Below are 18,423 nucleotides of genomic sequence, written 5' to 3' on the forward strand. Positions count from 1 at the left end.
TTGCAGTTCCTCTGGACGTTCCCGAAGATGCTCTTCCTCTTCATCCTCCTCATCTTCCTCCTCATCTTCCTCATCCTCATCATCTAGTTCCCGAAGTCGGTCCCGCTCTCCATCTCCTCGCCGGAGAAGTGACAGGAGGCGGCGGTGAGCATGTTTTCAGGGAGTCGGTGCATCTGGGGTGCAGATGCTTAAGAGTTCTGAGACTTGAGCTGCCTAATGTCTGGGGCACTGATGGCACCTTCTTCTCTTGTCAGGTACAGTTCTTATCGTTCACACGACCATTACCAAAGGCAGAGAGTCCTGCAGAAGGAGCGTGCAATAGTGAGTAGAGGAATAGGTCCTGGGAGGAGAGGGCTTGTCCCTGAGCCATGACATGAGCTCAGAGAGCCGTCTGCAGCTATGGCCTTGGCTCATGGTGTGTCAATTTTCCTTGACCTAACATAGGAAGAGAGAAGAGTGGTCTTCATTGGGAAGATACCTGGTCGCATGACTAGGTCAGAGCTGAAACAGAGGTTCTCTGTTTTCGGAGAGATTGAGGAGTGCACCATCCACTTCCGTGTGCAAGGGTGAGGTTGGGCCTTAAGGTCAGGATGTCCTGTCTCATTATCTATCTTGATGCTTCTTTGTCTTTCCCCCTTGCTCTGGTGTGCTAGGCAATATAGGCACCTTCATTTCTACAGTTAGAGGGCTGGCAATTTGGGGAATGAGAAGAACCACCCCAGTCCATTACTGTACCCTGGCGAGCTGTCTCTTCTCCATGGCATGTGCCCAAATAGCCATGTCAGCCTCTGTCTCACCCTCCCCACCAGTGACAACTATGGCTTCGTCACTTATCGCTATGCCGAGGAGGCATTTGCAGCCATCGAGAGTGGCCACAAGCTGAGGCAAGCAGATGAACAGCCCTTTGATCTCTGCTTTGGGGGCCGCAGACAGTTCTGCAAGAGAAGCTATTCTGATCTTGGTGAGTGGAGGGAGGCCCTGAGCCTTTGGTATCATCTCCTCCCTCAAAAGGTCCCCAGCCTTTTGAGAGGGGCGCTAGCTAGGCAGACTTGTCTTCCTCCGACACATGAAGAGCCTAAGGGGTGGGATGAGAGGAGAAATGGGTGCTCACCTGTCTTTTGACTTAATATCCAGGTGATTTTAGCTTATCCATTATAGCCATGAGAGGTAGCTGGCCATTTGAGGACACTGTGGTTGGGAGGTGTACTCAGAGACCTTGATGTTTGTCTCTCTCTACCTTTATAGACTCCAACCGGGAAGACTTTGACCCTGCTCCTGTAAAGAGCAAATTTGATTCTCTTGACTTTGACACATTGTTGAAACAGGCCCAGAAGAACCTCAGGAGGTAACCCTGGGCCCTTCTCCCCCACCCCCTTTTCATTGGAGGTGCCCAACCTCCTCCATTCCCTCCCCCAGTCTAGGGGAGACAGCTGCTAGTGAGGAGATGACTGTTTTATAAAGAAATGGAAAAAAGTGAAATAAAAATGTGTTAAATCAGATTTTTTTAAAGTGGTATTTGTTTTTTATAATAGGCATTGAAACACATTAACTTGCATTCCTATGTAAGATGGATGGGGTTGAGGTAACCCTGGGCCCTTCTCCAAATCGAAGTTTTCATTGGAGGTGCCCAACCTCCTCCATTCCCTCCCCCAGTCTAGGGGAGACAGCTGCTAGTGAGGAGATGACTGTTTTATAAAGAAATGGAAAAAAGTGAAATAAAAATGTGTTAAATCAGATTTTTTTAAAGTGGTATTTGTTTTTTATAATAGGCATTGAAACACATTAACTTGCATTCCTATGTAAGATGGATGGGGTTGAGGTAACCCTGGGCCCTTCTCCCCCACCCCCTTTTCATTGGAGGTGCCCAACCTCCTCCATTCCCTCCCCCAGTCTAGGGGAGACAGCTGCTAGTGAGGAGATGACTGTTTTATAAAGAAATGGAAAAAAGTGAAATAAAAATGTGTTAAATCAGATTTTTTTAAAGTGGTATTTGTTTTTTATAATAGGCATTGAAACACATTAACTTGCATTCCTATGTAAGATGGATGGGGTTGAGGGGTTCCCCCAGTGTTTGGAAAATCGAAGTCACTATGCAGACTAATAAACATGAACTAGAGGGAACTGCCAAGTGCTGTTGTGCTTCTTCCTATGGTGGTAGTGCCAGACAAGTCACTTTTCCTCTCTGAACACAACAGGGACATGCTTACCTCCATTTAATTCCTAGGACCCCTCTTTGGTCAGGTGTAGAATCCTGTTATACTTGAAACTGCTCCTCAAGAGTGTTGTCAGTGAAATCAGTCATCTAGGAGTGCCTCTCAAACTTTAAAAGGGCAGTTGAATCATCTGGAGATCTTTTAAAAATGCAGATTCTGACTTCTGGGATGGGGCCTGAGATTCTGCATTTCCGACAAAGGTGATGCTACTGGTCCAGGGAGGAATTTTAATACCAAGGACCCAGAGGACGCTCACATTTGTTGCAAATAATGGTTTTTGAAACCGAGGCTTGTGTGTATGTGGACCATAATAGCTTGAGCACAATGCTTGGCATTCAGCAGGTTCTCAGATGTTTAAAGAGTGCATGCAGTTGGATGACCTTTGGGGAAGAGGGAGATGTAGGAATTATACCAAGGACAGGGGAATGCCTGAGAGAGGCAAAGGAGAGGTGTGTCCCTTGAGAAAGTGGATCCTTACCTCCCTGAGGGGCATGAATGGGAAATAGTCAAGGGGTAGTGCGTAGGACTGAAGGGATTGCTGTTTGCTAATATGAACTGACATAAGATAGAACTTGGAATTAACTTGGCAGGCCTGGGCATTGATTGATAAATTTGAGTACTCATGACAAAAGGAGAGGCAGTTGAGGGGTTTTCTAGTTCTTCCACAGGGAGGGTTCATAGTGTGGGCTGTGCCCCAGGAGGTAGAAGGGTTATTTTCAGGATTATAGGTTTGAAGAGATTGCTGCTGTCACTCAGGTTTGGTGCACAACCCCTTTTTCCCTTCATGGAGCTGACCTAAGGCTGTGTTATGTAAGAGAGGAAAGGGTTGTCTCATGGGCAAATCATGATTGAGGTAGGGGCAGTTTTGAAGGTCAACGCCTCACCACTACCACAGATAATCTGAAGCGTCCTCTGTAATGGAGGTGGGAGTTTAGAGGTTGGGGTGGTATCTTGAGAAAGGGCCTCCCAGGGTGTTGGAGGCAGTGAAGATGAAGAGTGGGAGTCCACGGGCAGCGCGAATAGGGTAGGTTGGGAGATCATGTGACCAAGTTAAGAGGAATTCAAGGTCAGCTCGGGCCCGCCGGCCCACTCATTACTCTGGCATCTAGATGCCAGGGGCGCGGGTCACCGCAGCACTGAGAAAATGTGGCTCCGTCAAAAAGGCAGGGCGCGGGAAGTCCGAAGTTTTCCCGCCGCGGCTGAGGGCGTGACGCCTGACGTCAGGGTTCCGCCTTCACAAAGCAGACTGGCGGGCTCCGCCCTTACCAAGATGGCGACACTCGCGGGACCGGAAAGCGTTAGTAGATTTCGCCTTTACCCTGTCTCAGAGGTGTGGGCGGGGCTGCTCTGCGGAGTGCGCCCGCCCTTTCCGCCGTGCCCCGCGCGGCGCGATGGCGTCACGCGGGTACGCCCCTACCCCTCCTCTTCCGGGTTCCTGAGTCGCGTGCGTCGGCAACGGTAGTGACGCGTATTGCCGAGAGGATGGCGGACGCCGGCTTGCGCCGCGTGGTTCCCAGCGACCTGTATCCCCTCGTGCTTGGCTTTCTGCGCGATAATCAGCTCTCGGACGTGGCCAATAAGTTCGCCAAGGCAACAGGCGCTGTGAGTCCCGGGCATGATTCATGGGCTGGGGTGGGATGACCACAGGGCTCCGGGCCCTGACATGCTTAGGTTTGCAGGTAGGGAGGTCTGCGGGGTCCGCCAGCCCAGTGTCTGCCAGGCCTTTGTGCCGAGCTCTCGGCGGTGGCCGGAAAGCCTGGAGTCTCGGCGTCTCTTCCACGATGTCTCACTACACGGCGCTGAGCTTTGTTGCTTTTTTCCTGGTGAGAGGGGCGGCGGTGGCAGCGTGGGAACCTCGTGGCCTAGGTCACGTGGCTGGCGGAGTGCGGCGAGGCGGCAGCGTCGTGCCCCACCGGAGGCATTGGAGGCTCCTGGTTCTTTCTTTGGGCTTTATGTTGGCTGATGCCGAGCGTGACTTGACTTTAACTCTCAATCGAATTTATCCGGGACTCAAAAAATAAGTAAAATTGCTTTAGAAATAATGAAGGCTGGGATTTTTGTTATTAAAGAAGAAAATGAACGAGTAGAGGCAGGGTTCTGCTTTTCGTTTTACTGAAGCAGGATTGAGCATCATAGCTCTCTCTACAAAGCAGGCATAGCTGTTGGCTTGAATCTTTGACTTCTGGCATCAGACAAGTCTAGGTTTGGGAACAGCCTCTGCCACTTTTGAAATGTATGATGCAGGCAGCTTGCTTAACGTCCCCGAATCTGTTTCTACTTCTGTGGGGATGTCATCATCCACTTTATAGGATTTTTGTGAGTTTCAGTAATATGATATGTACATATATAAACTGGCAATACCGGTGCCTGGTGCTCAGGAAGCATCAGTGAGTGAAAGCTGTTATCTTAGTTATCGTACCTTAGGATGTTCTAAAAACAAGTAAAAGGAAGATGACCAGGAATGTGAAAGGTTTGGAATCTACATCTCAAGGAAAGCAGACATGACTGCATGAGAAAACACCTTGAGGGTAGAGTGGAGTGGTATGGTAGTCCTTAGCGGTCTTAGTCTTTGACTAAGAAGATAGGCTTGTTCTTTGTGGTAGAATCAGGGTACGCAAGTTGAGAGTCAGATGGGCCTCAGAAAGGGCTGCCTTAAGCAGGGACAGCCTGCCATGTGATCTGATACAGCTGCTTTCATATTGGAACTGTTTTGACTGTTAGGGAGGCTGCAGAGAGTGGGCTGGATGGAATTGGGCTTTTCAGAATCAGAAATATTTTTTATGTGACAAAAACTAATCTCTGTGGAGGGTTTACTAAGGGCAAGATGCTATTTCCAGATGCTAAGCCCCTTATATGCATTATTTCTTATTTTCTCAACAAGTTAATAAGATGTGTGGTGTCGTCTATCTTATAGGGAAGGAAGCAGTCTCAGAAAGATTAAATGATTTATTTTTCTTTTAATTTTTATTTATTTATTTATTTTTGGCTGCATTGGGTCTTTGTTGCGGTGCGCGGGCTTCTCATTGCAGTGACTTCTCTTGTGGAGCATGGGCTTTAGGTGCTCTCTATCCCTCCTTTATAAAAAGGTATACCTCTTTTTTTTATTTATTTTTTTTTTAATTTTTGGCTGCATTGGGTCTTTGTTGCGGTGCGCGGGCTTCTCATTGCAGTGACTTCTCTTGTGGAGCATGGGCTTTAGGTGCGCCGGCTTCAATAGTTGTGGTATGCAGGCTCAGTAGTTGTGGCTTGAGGGCTCTAGAGCACAGGTTCAGTAGTTGTGGCACACGTGTTTAGTTGCTCCGCGGCATGTGGGATCTTCCTGGAACAGGACTTGAACCCATGTCCCATGCATTGGCAGGTGGATTCTTAACCACTGCGCCACCAGGGAAGTCCCAGATTAAGTGATTTGCTCAGGGTCACACATTAATAATTGGCAGAGGTGAGTTTCACATCTACTCATCTAACTTTGAGCCTGTAATTTTGTATATACTGTAATGCCTTGCCATTTTTTTGGACACCAACTTATAATCTATAATCAGTGTAATAGCTGAATGCAATTCTGTACTGAATATGTAACATAGATTTTTACTAATCTTCTCTTGGAGGATGGTTTCCAGTGATTTGGAATTATAAACCACGTTGCCGCAAACATCCTCCTGTGTAGATGTTTGTTTCATGGGTAAGGATAAATTCTTAGATAGTACACTGCTAGAGTAAGAGGAATGTACGTTTTTAAAGGCTTTGATAAATAGGATTGACAGGTGGGGGAATAGATAGATGGTGCCAGAGACTACAGGGATAGCGCAAGTTTTTGATACCAAAAACTGGGAAATACATAAATAGAATATTTTTCTCCTAATTTATGCAAGTAGAAGTCTTACAGAGATGTAACATTTATATCAGATTAAAACTTTCTTACCCTGCTCTCTCTCTTTTCTCTTATAGACCCAACAGGATGCCAACGCCTCTTCCCTCTTGGACATCTATAGCTTCTGGCTCAAGTAAGTCTTCTCTGTGCTAGTGTGGCTGTTTTCTCCCCCCAGGTAGGCTGGACTGTGTTCTTTGGTTTGGGAAGGTCCTGATTCCCCAGGAGTTAGCCTAATCTACCTCAACAGGTCCACCAAGGCCCCAAAGCGGAAGTTACAGGCAAAGGGACCAGTGACTAAGAAGGCTAAGAAGAAGACTTCATCCAGTGACAGCAGTGAGGACAGCAGCGAGGAGGAAAAAGCCCAAGGGCCTCCCGCTAAGAAAGCTGGTAAGACCCATCGGGGAGTTGTGGTTTCAGGAAAAGGATTTGGAGCCTGTCTGTGCTAAATGGCTGGTTCTTACTGGGACCTGTACTTTTGTTCAGCTGTACCTGCCAAGCGGGCCAGTCTGCTTCAGCATCTTGGAAAGGCTGCAGTCAAGGCATCAGAGAGCAGCAGCAGCAGTGAAGAATCCAGTGATGATGATGAGGAGGACAAAAAGAAAAAGCCTGTCCAGGTTTGCAACTTTGAGAAGGAAAGGGATTGCTAAGGAATTGGAAGGAAGAAACTAAAATCTTGGCTTTTAGTTTGATGGTGTTAGGTATACAACAGGTGATTACTTGGTTTTTCAGGGAGGTTGTAGAAGTATGAGGTTTGGGAAGGATTATGTGAGGTTGAAGTTGAGCCCTGAATCTAGAGGAAATTCAACCCATTCTGCTTCCCTGGCAGTATTGGGTTTCTCTGGGGGTACTGTCAGGGACTCCAAGAGTAAGAGAATATATTTTATGGATAGGTACAGGGAACTCTAGACAGGGAATGGTAGGGACAAGGCCTAAAAAAGGGGGCACCTAGGAAGCTTTCTACCTTAGGATGTCCTTTGGGTGCCCTGAAACTCCTGCTGATTCTCCTGGTTGTGTGTTTTCTCACAGAAGGGAGTTAAGCCCCAAGCCAAGACAGTCAAAGCTCCTCCTAAGAAGGCCAAGAGCTCTGATTCTGATTCTGACTCGAGCTCAGAGGATGAGGTGCCAAAGAACCAGAAGCCAAAGACAACACCCATGGCAGCTAAAGCTCAGGCTAAAGCCCCAGCCAAACCAGGTATTGTTTATGTTCCTAGGAGGCTGGACTGGGGACCAGGTTGCCCTGGGGACTGATGTGAAAATTCCTTAATTCAGCACAGGAGTGAAATGGCACTGGTTGTTGAACTAGAGGTATTGACTGGTGTTGTTTTTTTTAAAAAAAGAAACATTTTCCTGCTAAGTAAAACGTTTTATAGTTAGGGACTAGTAACTACAGAAATAGTCTGCAGTGAGGGAAAACATGTTTTAAAGATTTCAGAGGGCATATTCAAATAATTTGCATCATATCATTTTTTGGAAGACAGGTTTATTCCTGAAACTGGGCAAGAAATTCATCCTTTGATGTAGTAAACCACAGCATTCTTCATGCTTCCTCCAAAGGCAAGAGAATTGACAGACTCCTAAGTTCCACGCTAATAGGAAGGAGGTTTTTATGGCCTTTTAATGTCTTGATACTCCTTTTTTATTGTTGTTCATTAGTTCATGTCTTTTAGTAACCAGTATACGATTACTTGTCTTTTGGTTTCTTGAAACAATAGATCAGACAACATTTGCCACAATAGTGTCTGTCAAAGTGGCTGGCCTTGGAAACTCCAGCACCGCATTCATCTGAAGGGCACTCCTGACGCAGGCGACTGATTTTTGCCATTTTCATCCACCTTACAGTATTTCAGGACAGCCAGCTTAGCCTTCTTTCTCTTATGCTTGTTCTTCTTGGGAGTGGTGTAAGACTTCTTCCTTTTCTTAGCACCACCACGAAGTCTCCACATAGATGAAGAATGGACTCCTTTTTTTTTTTTTTTTTTTAAATTTATTTAGTTTATTTTTGGCTGAGCTGGGTCTCCGTTGCTGCGTACGGGCTTTCTCTAGTTGCGGCGAGCGGGGGCTACTCTTCATTGTGGTGTGCAGGCTTCTCATTGCAGTGGCTTCTCTTGTTGTGGAGCACAGGCTCTAGGTGAGCGGGCTCATAATTGTGGCACACGGGCTTAGTTGCTCTGAAGCATGTGGGATCTTCCCGGACCAGAGCTCGAACTCGTGTCCCCTGCATCGGCAGGCGGATTCTTAATCAATGCGCCACCAGGGAAGCCCGTGGACTCCTTTTGAATGTTGTAGTCATACAAAGTATGGCCATCCTCCAGTTGCTTGCCAGCAAAGATCAGTCTTTGCTGGTCAGGAGGGATTCCTTCTTTATCCTGCATCTTGGTCTTTACATTTTCTATTGTATCTGAAGGTTCAACCTTGAGAGTGATGGTCTTCCCTGTCAGGGTCTTCATGAAAATCTGCATCTTGGCGGCGCTGCCACCGCAGATGGCGGATCCGAAAGCTTTCTTTATAACTCGCTTACATTATTTCTTTTTTCTTAGGTACACCAGCTCGTCCAGCACCTAAAGTAGTCAATGGCAAAGCAGCTGGTAGTAATAGCAGCAGCAGCAGCAGCAGCAGCAGCAATGATGATGACTCGGAGGAGGAGAAGGCAGCAGCCGTATCTAAGAAGGTATGGGCCTTAATTTCTAGCAGGGAAGAAGGGACTGGGGATGGAGGTGATTGGGGGGTCTCCATTGCATGGCAGGATTGGTTGGGTCAGTGTTTTCCTGTGGTAATTGATTTTCTCTGTGTGATGCAGACTGTACCTAAAAAGCAAGTTGTGGCCAAGGCCCCAGTGAAAGCAGCTGCTGCTCCTGCCCAGAAGAGTTCCAGCAGTGAGGACTCCTCCAGTGAGGAGGAGGAGGAGGAAGAGCAGAAGAAAAAACCCATGAAGAAAAAACCAGGTGACTGGACACGGGGAGTCAAGCTGCACGACTGTGACCAGGGCCCAATGGCAGGAGGACCTCTGCAGTCACCACGTGGACCTTGGCATGTGGCAGCCAGCTTCTCCCAGAGAAAGGAGAAAGCCACGTTGCCTTTTATAACCTAGACTCAGAAATGGCATGCCATCATCTCTGCCGTAGTATGTTTGTTAGAAATGAGTCACTAATCCTAGCCCACCCTCAAGGGATAGGGAATTAAGCTCCATATCTAGAAGGAAGCAGTATCAAAGAATTTGTGTACATATTTTAAAACCACCACACTGTCCCTTTTAAACAGGTCCCTATAGTTCAGTTCCCCCGCCTTCTGTTCCCCCACCCAAGAAGTCCCTGGGAATTCAGGCTCCCAAGAAAGCTGCAGAGAAGCAGCAGCCTGTGGAGAGCAGTGAGGACAGCAGCGACGAGTCTGGTGAGTCATCACCTGTGGTGAGTGGGTCTGGGGAGTGTATGAGGAGTAGGGTGGGAAATGCTTCTGTCCCTTCTGCTTTTTTTTTTTTTGGCTGCGGTGCGTGGCTTTTGGGATCTCAGTTCCCTCGCCAGGGATTGAACCCAGGCCACAGCACTGAAAGCCCAGAATCCTGACCACTAGGCCACCAGGGAACTCCCTGCATCCTTTTCATTGCCCCTGGTTGGATTGGGACTCTGGACCCAGCCTAATGCCATAGGTTCTTTCCAGATTCAAGTTCTGAGGAAGAAAAGAGACCCCCAGCTAAGGCAGTCATCTCCAAAGCAACTACTAAACCAGCTCCAGCAAAGAAGGCAGCAGAGAGCTCTTCAGACAGCTCAGGTAAGATATAGGAGGCCCTCAGGGCAGTGGGAGCTCCAAGGGCTCCCCTCAGTCTCATTTGGGGAGATATTCACTCCATTCTCTCTGTCTAGACTCCGACAGTTCTGAGGATGAAGCTCCTGCTAAGCCAGCCAGTACTACCAAGAATTCCTCAGGTAAGCCAGCTGCCACTCCCAAGAAGTCTGCGGTTAAGCCAGCTATAACTCCCAAGCAGCCTGCAGCCAGTGGCCAGAAGCCTCTGACCAGAAAGGCTGATAGCACCTCCAGCGAGGAGGAGAGCAGTTCTAGTGAGGAGAAGACGAAGAAGAATGTAGCTACCCCTAAGTCCAAGGTGGTGGCCAAAGCAGCTCCGTCTTTGCCTGCCAAGCAGGCCTCTCAGGGTGGTGGGGACAGCAGCTCTGATTCAGACAGTTCCAGCAGCGAGGAAGACGAGGAAGAGAAGACACCTAAACCCCCAGCCAAAAAGAAGCCACAGAAGGCAGGGGGAACTGTAGCCCCTTCCAAACCAGCCTCTGTGAAGAAAGCAAAGGCCGAGAGCAGCAGCACTTCTTCCTCTGAGGACTCCACTGAGGAGGAAGAAGAGAAGCCCAAGGGCAAGGGCACTCCAAGACCACAGACCCCCAAGGCCAATGGCACCTCTGCACTGACTGCCCAGAATGGAAAAGCAGACAAGGACAGCAACGAGGAGGAGGAGGGCAAGAAGAAGGCAGCAGTGGCAGTTGCTAAGCCAGGTCTGTATCCAAAGAACCTGCCTCCTGGGTTTGTCCCCCAAATCAGGATGGGCTCTACTCTTGGGGGTGGAATAGGGAGCCAAGGCTCATGACTGGCTTCCAGTTAGTTGGAGGCCCTCAGTGTGGGACCCTGGGAGGAGGGACAGGAAACTGGTCTCCTGAGTCTGGCTTTTTGTTTTGTAGGTTCAGGAAAGAAGTGGAAGCAGAGTGAGGCTGCTAAGGAGGCAGAGACTCCTCCAGCCAAGAAGATAAAGCCCCAGACCCCCAACACATTTCCTAAAAGGAAGAAAGTAAGTTGTCTTATTTTCCTCTCAGGAGCCCACATTTAGAGTAGAAAGAAAAATTGCAGAGCACCTTGACATCTCTTTGCCTGGCCTGGCATACGCGCTGTGGGTGTAGCTCAGGAGGGCTTTCCTGTTACATGACCACTCCCATCCTGAATTTCCTACTTCATTCTTCTCCAGGGAGAACGAAGGGGATCCTCCCCATTCCGAAGGATCAGGGAGGAGGAGATTGAGGTGGATGCTCGAGTGGCAGACAATTCCTTTGACGCCAAGGTGAGGAGAGAGAGGGTCTTCACCATTCTTGAGGGGGTGGTGTGAGAGAGAAGGTAGCTTTTGGTTCTGGTTGGTAGGAGGTTCTCTGGGTTCGGATTGCCTGGAGCAGGGAGAGGAAACTGACAGGGCCCTGGCGTTGTCCTTCTGTGTGCTAACCCCCTGTCTCTACTTACCAGCGGGGTGCAACCGGAGACTGGGGGGAGCGAGCCAATCAAGTTCTGAAGTTCACCAAAGGCAAATCCTTCCGGCACGAGAAAACCAAGAAGAAGCGGGGCAGTTACCGGGGAGGCTCCATCTCTGTCCAAGTCAATTCTGTTAAGTTTGACAGCGAGTGACCGTGGACCATCTGTAGCACAGCAGGGGTGATGATCTGAGCCCACTCACTTTCCCCAGTGGACCTGGGAACCCTCAGCTCTATCGGGGGAGGGTCTCGGTGAGGAGAGCAGTTTAGATTAGGTCTGAAGGCTTTGCGTTGTAACATCCTCTAAGGTCCTTTTCTGTGTTTGTGGTTTTGTACAGATTTGTTTTTCAGTGTTGGGTAGCAAGGACAAGGTAAGGGGAGTGTTCTTTTTTAAGAAAAATTGTTTTAGTTGTCATTCTCCCTGTTTTGTGGAAGTTCTCATACTGAGAAATTTGTATATTTTACATTAAATCATTTCTTATTGATTTTTATTGTGGTTTTCAGAGGTGGGTTCACAGATTAAAATCTCAGCTATCTTCCAAGATGTGGTAAAGGTCACATGTATGAATTTTTATAATTGGAGAATTCTGTCTATGGGAGTGCTTGTGTCCACATTTCATCCTTCCTACCCCTCAGGGCCCTGGTGAGGGATGGTTAATGTATGTATCTGTTAAGCATGAACTATGTACCTCATTCGTGGGGTCTAGGTCTGAAGTTTTCAGCCAGCATGGACTTAACCTACTTTGGGGGATAAAATTTACTGTTTTGTTTCAGGCAAAATTCTGGTGTGGTGTGAATGCCCTGGGGTCAATCTGAGTATTTAGTTTGCTATAATTTTATTATTACATAACGTTTGCAATATGTGTTTTTTAATTTGAAAGAATAAACTTTTTTTTTTTTTTTTTTTTGCGGTATGCGGGCCTCTCACAGTTGTGGCCTCTCCCTTTGTGGAGCACAGGCTCCGGACGCGCAGGCTCAGCGGCCATGGCCCACGGGCCCAGCCGCTCCGCGGCATGCGGGATCCTCCCGGACCAGGGCACGAACCCGCGTCCCCTGCATCGGCAGGCGGACTCTCAACCACTGTGCCACCAGGGAAGCCCGAAAGCATAAACTTTTTTATCGTTCAAAGACAATTTTTGATTGGCTTGACCTTTAAGAGTGTCAGATACTAAATCGAGGGCTACATCTTATTTTTTTTACATTTTAGAGAACAAAATAGCGTTAATTTAATCTGAAAAGCACATATCACTTGGTATTTCTGTCTTGGTAGCAGTGGTGACACAAAATTAGTTTCTTGGTTTCATTAACTCCTACGTGGTTGGGAATCACTGATCAAGAAAGTGAAAGAAGAAAACCTATAATTAAAAACCTTAATCATCAGTAGGAATTAGGTTACATTATTCAGGTGAATTTATAGGTAACCTGTAAATGGAGGATGAGAAGAATCGTTACAAAGCATTTTATCTGGTAATACTTGAGTTAGAGTGGTGTTGGGAGAGCATCCTAACAGGATTATTGTGTCTTGTAGTTGGTGCACGGGAGCAACTGACGTGCCCCCTTCAGAACCTTGACTCTCAGTAACAGTGGAGGTAACAGTAAAAAACAGTGAGCAGAGATACGACTCTTAGGCCAAGCAGGCTGATCATAAAGCTGTAGGAGATGACCGTTGGCAGTGCTCAGCCAGAGTAAGATGGGGAGGAAAGTCAACGAGTTCTCCGAGTTCTCTGGGGCTGGTCTGTCCCTGTGTTGGGAAAGTGTGCCCTAGCTTTATGGATATGGTGTAACTTAAGGTTAGCTTCCCCTTGTTTGGGTTCCACAGATAACCTGGTTTTCTGTGTCACTGCCTCTAGGAAGAAAATGTGCTCTTCACGCCGACGTACGTATTCAGTCTGCATGGTAAAAGTTCTACGTCTTACTAAAAAGTAATACTCTGGCTGGTTTATAATGTATCTTGGGAGTTTTATTAATGTGAGTCCAAAGCTCTCCCACCTCCACTCAAAACAGAACAACTTGGGTGCCAGTTGGAGGGCTGGGGCCCAGACCTGTGGGTTCACTGTGGAGCCTTCTTGATTATTCCTTATCTCATGGTACCTTGTCTCATGGTGCCTTGTCCAGGCAATAGACCAGCCTGGGCGTAGTCTAAATTGGGGATTGGCAAAATGGCCCATGGGCCAGATCCAGTCCATGGCTTGTTTTTGTGTTGCTCAGGAGCTAAGAATGCTTTTACATTTTTTAAAGGGCTTTAAAAAAAAAAAGTGACTTTATGTGACCACAAAGGATATAATGTTTACTATCTGGCCTTTTACAATTTGCAAAAACCCTGGCCTAAATCAGTGATTACACAACACTGGCTGAAAATTAGAATTATCTGGGGATCTTTTAAAAACACTGATACCCAGGGACACATCTGCTGATTGGTTGAGTCAGATCCTGGTGCTCTCTGGTGGATTCTGGGAGTTAAGATTTTTTAAAGCTAGGTGATTCTAAAGAGCAACCAGAGCTGAAAACCACTAATCTAAGAGTATTTGAAAAGAAATGAGTTGGTAATTTTTCTTTCCTTCCCTTATGCTTTCATTTTCAAATGTACTTGTTAAATCTAATAGTATAAAGTAAAAATTAAATTTCCATTTTATCCCCGTTTTCTGGGACTTGATTCTTTTGTCTCTTTCCAGAGAGTTTCTCTGTGTGTACTACTACATGCATCCTCTCCCCTTTATCCTCACACATATGGAGTAGCTTGCTATATGCAGTATTTCATAACTTTGGAGCTCATTTTTAATGACCCCATTGTATGGAAGTAGCATAAATTATTTTAAGTAGTACCTTATTGGTAGCTGTTCAGGTTGTTTTAGTGTTTTGTTATTATAAATAGTGCCATAGTGGATATTTTATATGTGAGACTGAGTATTTGTGTGGGCTTTTTTCTTTTTTTTTTTTTGCGGTACGCAGGCCTCTCACTGTTGTGGCCTCTCCCGTTGCAGAGCACAGGCTCCGCTCCGGACGCGCAGGCTCAGCGGCCATGGCTCACGGGCCTAGCCGCTCCGCGGCATGTGGGATCTTCCCGGACCGGGGCACGAACCCTTGTCCCCTGCATTGGCAGGCAGACTCTCAACCACTGCGCCACCAGGGAAGCCCCTGTGTGGGTATTTTTATAGGAAATAGTCTAAGAGTGATTGTTGGGTCAAAGGATGTGTACATTTAACATTTGTTCATCATTGCTCTCCAAAACCATTGTACCAACTTGTAGTTCCAACAACACTTTATGAAAGTACCTCTTTGCTTGCCCTCTTGCCAACACTTAACCAAGTTGATCTTTGCCACTTAGATAAATGAAAATGCTCAGTTTTTAAAAATTGTGGTAAAAAACACAACATTAAAGTTGCCATCTTAACCACTTTTAAGTGTATAGTTCGTGTTAGTACTGACGTTGTGCAACAGATTGCTATGATTTTTGACTACTTTAGATATTTCATATGAGTGGAATCAGACTGCATTTGTCCTTTTGTGACTGGCTTATTTCACTTAGCATAATGTCCTCAAGGTTTACTCATGTTGTAACATGTGGCAGGATTTCCTTTTCCAAGGCTGCATGATATTCCATTGTATGTATATACCACATTGAATTTATCCATTTCATTGTTTAGTTTCAGGGACCTGAATTCCTACCCTATGCTGATGGGTTCTGCCAGTGTTGCTGAAATCTACACGTTAAGTGAATTACACACATGATGGCTCATGCCCATCTGCAGTGTACCTCATATGGACACAAAGCAGGAGACTTTCCAATATCCTTTTGTGGTTTTATGTTTCACAGGTTATATCCTCACTGCCACCCAACCCTGTTAGGTGGATATTAACTAGATCATGGTATCTCAACCTTAGTATTTGGGGGCTCTGAAATATTAAGAGTGTTTGAGTGCCTACTATGTACCAGCCATAGAACTCCCTGAGAGCTCAATGTCTAATAGGGGAAGTCAGAGATGGGAGCAGTTCTGTACACCATGCTGAGTCCTGTCACCAAGGGCCAGAGTAGCACCCCTAAGGGGACAGCAACAAAAGACTGACCTTGGCCCAGGATTCTGAGGATAGTAGCAGCTGCCAGGTGTGAAGAAGGCACATACCATGCAAGGAAGAGGAAATGTTTCCAGTGGGAGAAGAGAACCTTTAGGATGGATCAGGTGGAGGGTGTGTGGTAAGTAGGGGCAGGATAATACTGTCTGAGGATTCAATAGCAATGGCCTTTTGTACCCAAGTGAGGAGTTAATACTTTATTTTGTTCTCCTGAGTGTGTTAGGGGATTGCTAGTCCAGTGCAGTGCTCCTGGCACTAAATACAGCTGCAGGGAAAGCAAAGCCCCTACTGACAACTGAGTTCTCATCTCCTGCCTCATGCAAAACTGGCTTAAGCTGTCTGCAATTACTGAAGTGGCCAGTAGGTGGGGCCCTTGCACACTGCAGGGAGCTGGACTCCAGTTGAAGCTTGGCATTGTCTTACCCCACTTACATTCAACAAATGCGGAGCACCTGCTATGAGCCTTTGGCTACAGAGATGAATAAGACATAGGCCCTCATTTGAGGACCCTTGGTTCTGGAGAGTGGAGAGGAGAGTCTGTCATCTATGAGAGGTCATCTGTTACCTGAAAACCAGCAACAGGCAGTGTGGCTCAGAGAGGAACCCTGATGTTCATGTGGAACTCCCAGCTTTCCCCTCAGGTCCAACAGGGCACTGGAGCTCCCATAAGGGGGGCCAGCCACAGGTCCCACTGCTTATGGAAACTGCAGACCTGTGTCCTTCCTGTGCCTGGGAGCTCAGAGGCCCTGGTGCTCTCTCCTCTGTCTCCCTTCCTCTCCCAGCAGGATTGAGGAGAACATATGCCAGGCTTCCATCTTCGAAGTGTGTTGGAGGGAAGGTAGGGTACAGAGTATTTCAATAAATTAGCCTATCAGACACAGAAATTCATCCATTCAGCAAATATGAGTGCTTACTCTATGCCAGGCACATAATCTGTGAGAGATGTTGAGGACACAATCATGAATGAACAAAAAACCAGACACAGTCCCAGCAACCAAAGTTTACCCAGTCTAATGAGGGGCAAAGATGTTAATCCACACAAATAAATGTATAAATATAAACTTCCTTACAATGAGGGCAAGGTACAAAGAGCTATGAGCACATGTGATGGGAAAGTAGCCCACATAGTGGTGAGACTTCCTCACGGACTGGGTAGCCACGTAATTTATCATCTAAACTAGGATACCTTTTTTTTTCTTTTTTTAAGATTTTTTTTTTTTATGTGGACCATTTTTAAAGTCTTTACTGAGTTTGTTACAATATTGCTTCTGTTTTATGTTTTGGTTTTTTGGCCTCGAGGCATGTGGCATCTTAGCTCCCTGATCAGGGATCGAACCTGCACCCCCTGCATTGGAAGGCGAAGTCTTAACCACTGGACAGCCAGGGAAGTCCCTAAACTGGGATGTTTTTGAGAGTGAAGGGAGAGAGATTGATAATTAGGCTGAGAGGAACAGGTGTGGATTGAGACTTTCCCAGGCAAGTCAGGACATAGGGTCACTGTGGTAATAGATGTCTTCACTGAGGAAGTGATGTTTCAGCCCAGACTTGAAGGTGAGAGTTAATTAGGTGAAGGTGTTGATGTTACTGACTTGGGTCCTTGGACTCTTTAATCAATAGAAGTTGATAAGAGGCCATACGAGGTATTCAGGCAAGGCTTTATTGGGACTCACGCTGTAGCACAAGGGAGGGAAAACAAGTAACAGGTTCCCTTGCTCGCTCTCCAAGGAGGGTGGGCTTGTTCCTTAAGCGGTGTGAGGGTGGGGGCGGATGGGTGGGTTAGGCTGAAGGGGTGGCTTAGGTGGTCTGCCCATCCGCTTGGCGGTGCAGGATTTATTTTTTTATAAAGGGTTTTTTTTTATTTGTGCCATTTATTTTTAAAGTCTTTACTGAGTTTGTTACAATATTGCTTCTGTTTTATGTTTTGGTTTTTTGGCCTCGAGGCATGTGGCATCTTAGCTCCCTGATCAGGGATCGAACCTGCACCCCCTGCATTGGAAGGCGAAGTCTTAACCACTGGACAGCCAGGGAAGTCCCTAAACTGGGATGTTTTTGAGAGTGAAGGGAGAGAGATTGATAATTAGGCTGAGAGGAACAGGTGTGGATTGAGACTTTCCCAGGCAAGTCAGGACATAGGGTCACTGTGGTAATAGATGTCTTCACTGAGGAAGTGATGTTTCAGCCCAGACTTGAAGGTGAGAGTTAATTAGGTGAAGGTGTTGATGTTACTGACTTGGGTCCTTGGACTCTTTAATCAATAGAAGTTGATAAGAGGCCATACGAGGTATTCAGGCAAGGCTTTATTGGGACTCACGCTGTAGCACAAGGGAGGGAAAACAAGTAACAGGTTCCCTTGCTCGCTCTCCAAGGAGGGTGGGCTTGTTCCTTAAGCGGTGTGAGGGTGGGGGCGGATGGGTGGGTTAGGCTGAAGGGGTGGCTTAGGTGGTCTGCCCATCCGCTTGGCGGTGCAGGGTGCTGGGATCATGCACAGTCCCCTGCTTTTGCTCCTGGCTCCTCAGAAGTGGCAGTTGGTTTGTCGTCTTTTAGTATCTTATTGTTCATAGTCCCTTATAGTTTTTTGGTATTCTGTTGCTTGTCTAGGTGCAAGCACTCCAGTAAAGGGTCCCAGGTCCCAGCCTGTCTCAGTGGTGCAAGATGAGCATGGCTGTGTGTTTTTTTCATTGATAAGGCGCAGCATGTACAAAGGCCTTTTGGTGAGAGGGAACATGATGGAGACCCCAGAGTGAAAGAAGGCCTATGCAGATGAAAGGCTGAGGAAGGAGGAGAGCAATATAAGATGAGGCTTGAGAGGGAGGCAGGGACCGGGGCATGTAGAGCCTTGTAAGGCGTGTTTAGGTTTTATTCTGAAGGCAATGGGAAGCTGTTCAAGAGTGTGTGCGTGTCTTACTCATCAGGGGCTGCCATAGCAAAATACCATAGCCTGGGTGCCTTGAACAACAGAAATGTGTTTCTCATAGTTCTCCAGACTGGGAAGTCCAAGATCAAGATGCAGACCTGTTTGGTTCCTGGTGAGAACTCT

At 47.0% G+C, this 18,423-nt stretch overlaps 2 protein-coding genes and 1 pseudogene across 2 annotated transcripts; 2 read left to right on the top strand and 1 right to left on the bottom strand.

Moving 5' to 3' along the window:
* The first annotated feature begins 6 nt into the window (after nt 1-6).
* Nucleotides 7-1,593, top strand: PPRC1 (PPARG related coactivator 1). Its single transcript, XM_028481510.2, has 5 exons — nt 7-144; nt 255-321; nt 445-566; nt 810-961; nt 1,246-1,593. The coding sequence occupies exons 3-5, from the start codon at nt 487-489 to the stop codon at nt 1,347-1,349; spliced, it is 336 nt and encodes a 111-aa protein (XP_028337311.1). The 5' UTR covers nt 7-144; nt 255-321; nt 445-486; the 3' UTR covers nt 1,350-1,593.
* A 2,047-nt stretch (nt 1,594-3,640) lies between these two features.
* On the top strand, nt 3,641-11,800 carry NOLC1 (nucleolar and coiled-body phosphoprotein 1). Its single transcript, XM_028481509.2, has 13 exons — nt 3,641-3,815; nt 6,159-6,214; nt 6,329-6,468; nt 6,565-6,695; nt 7,108-7,273; nt 8,619-8,749; nt 8,879-9,023; nt 9,340-9,468; nt 9,736-9,846; nt 9,939-10,577; nt 10,761-10,867; nt 11,042-11,134; nt 11,311-11,800. Exons 1-13 carry the CDS (start codon nt 3,696-3,698, stop codon nt 11,467-11,469), a joined length of 2,127 nt encoding a protein of 708 aa, XP_028337310.1. The 5' UTR covers nt 3,641-3,695; the 3' UTR covers nt 11,470-11,800.
* LOC102980637 (ubiquitin-40S ribosomal protein S27a-like) lies at nt 7,282-8,612 on the bottom strand (annotated as a pseudogene).
* Nucleotides 11,801-18,423: the final 6,623 nt, after the last annotated feature.

Source organism: Physeter macrocephalus, chromosome 20, assembly GCF_002837175.3.
Source record: "Physeter macrocephalus isolate SW-GA chromosome 20, ASM283717v5, whole genome shotgun sequence".
NCBI lineage: Eukaryota > Metazoa > Chordata > Mammalia > Artiodactyla > Physeteridae > Physeter > Physeter macrocephalus.

Bases quoted from the DNA above. Each gene is read 5' to 3' on its own strand.
- PPRC1 (XM_028481510.2), top strand. From the start codon at position 487: ATGACTAGGTCAGAGCTGAAACAGAGGTTCTCTGTTTTCGGAGAGATT. The intron at 567-809 runs GTGAGGTTGGGC...CCTCCCCACCAG, and splicing joins ATCCACTTCCGTGTGCAAGG to TGACAACTATGGCTTCGTCA. The intron at 962-1,245 runs GTGAGTGGAGGG...CTACCTTTATAG, and splicing joins GAGAAGCTATTCTGATCTTG to ACTCCAACCGGGAAGACTTT.
- NOLC1 (XM_028481509.2), top strand. From the start codon at position 3,696: ATGGCGGACGCCGGCTTGCGCCGCGTGGTTCCCAGCGACCTGTATCCC. The intron at 6,215-6,328 runs GTAAGTCTTCTC...CTACCTCAACAG, and splicing joins ATCTATAGCTTCTGGCTCAA to GTCCACCAAGGCCCCAAAGC. The intron at 10,868-11,041 runs GTAAGTTGTCTT...ATTCTTCTCCAG, and splicing joins CATTTCCTAAAAGGAAGAAA to GGAGAACGAAGGGGATCCTC.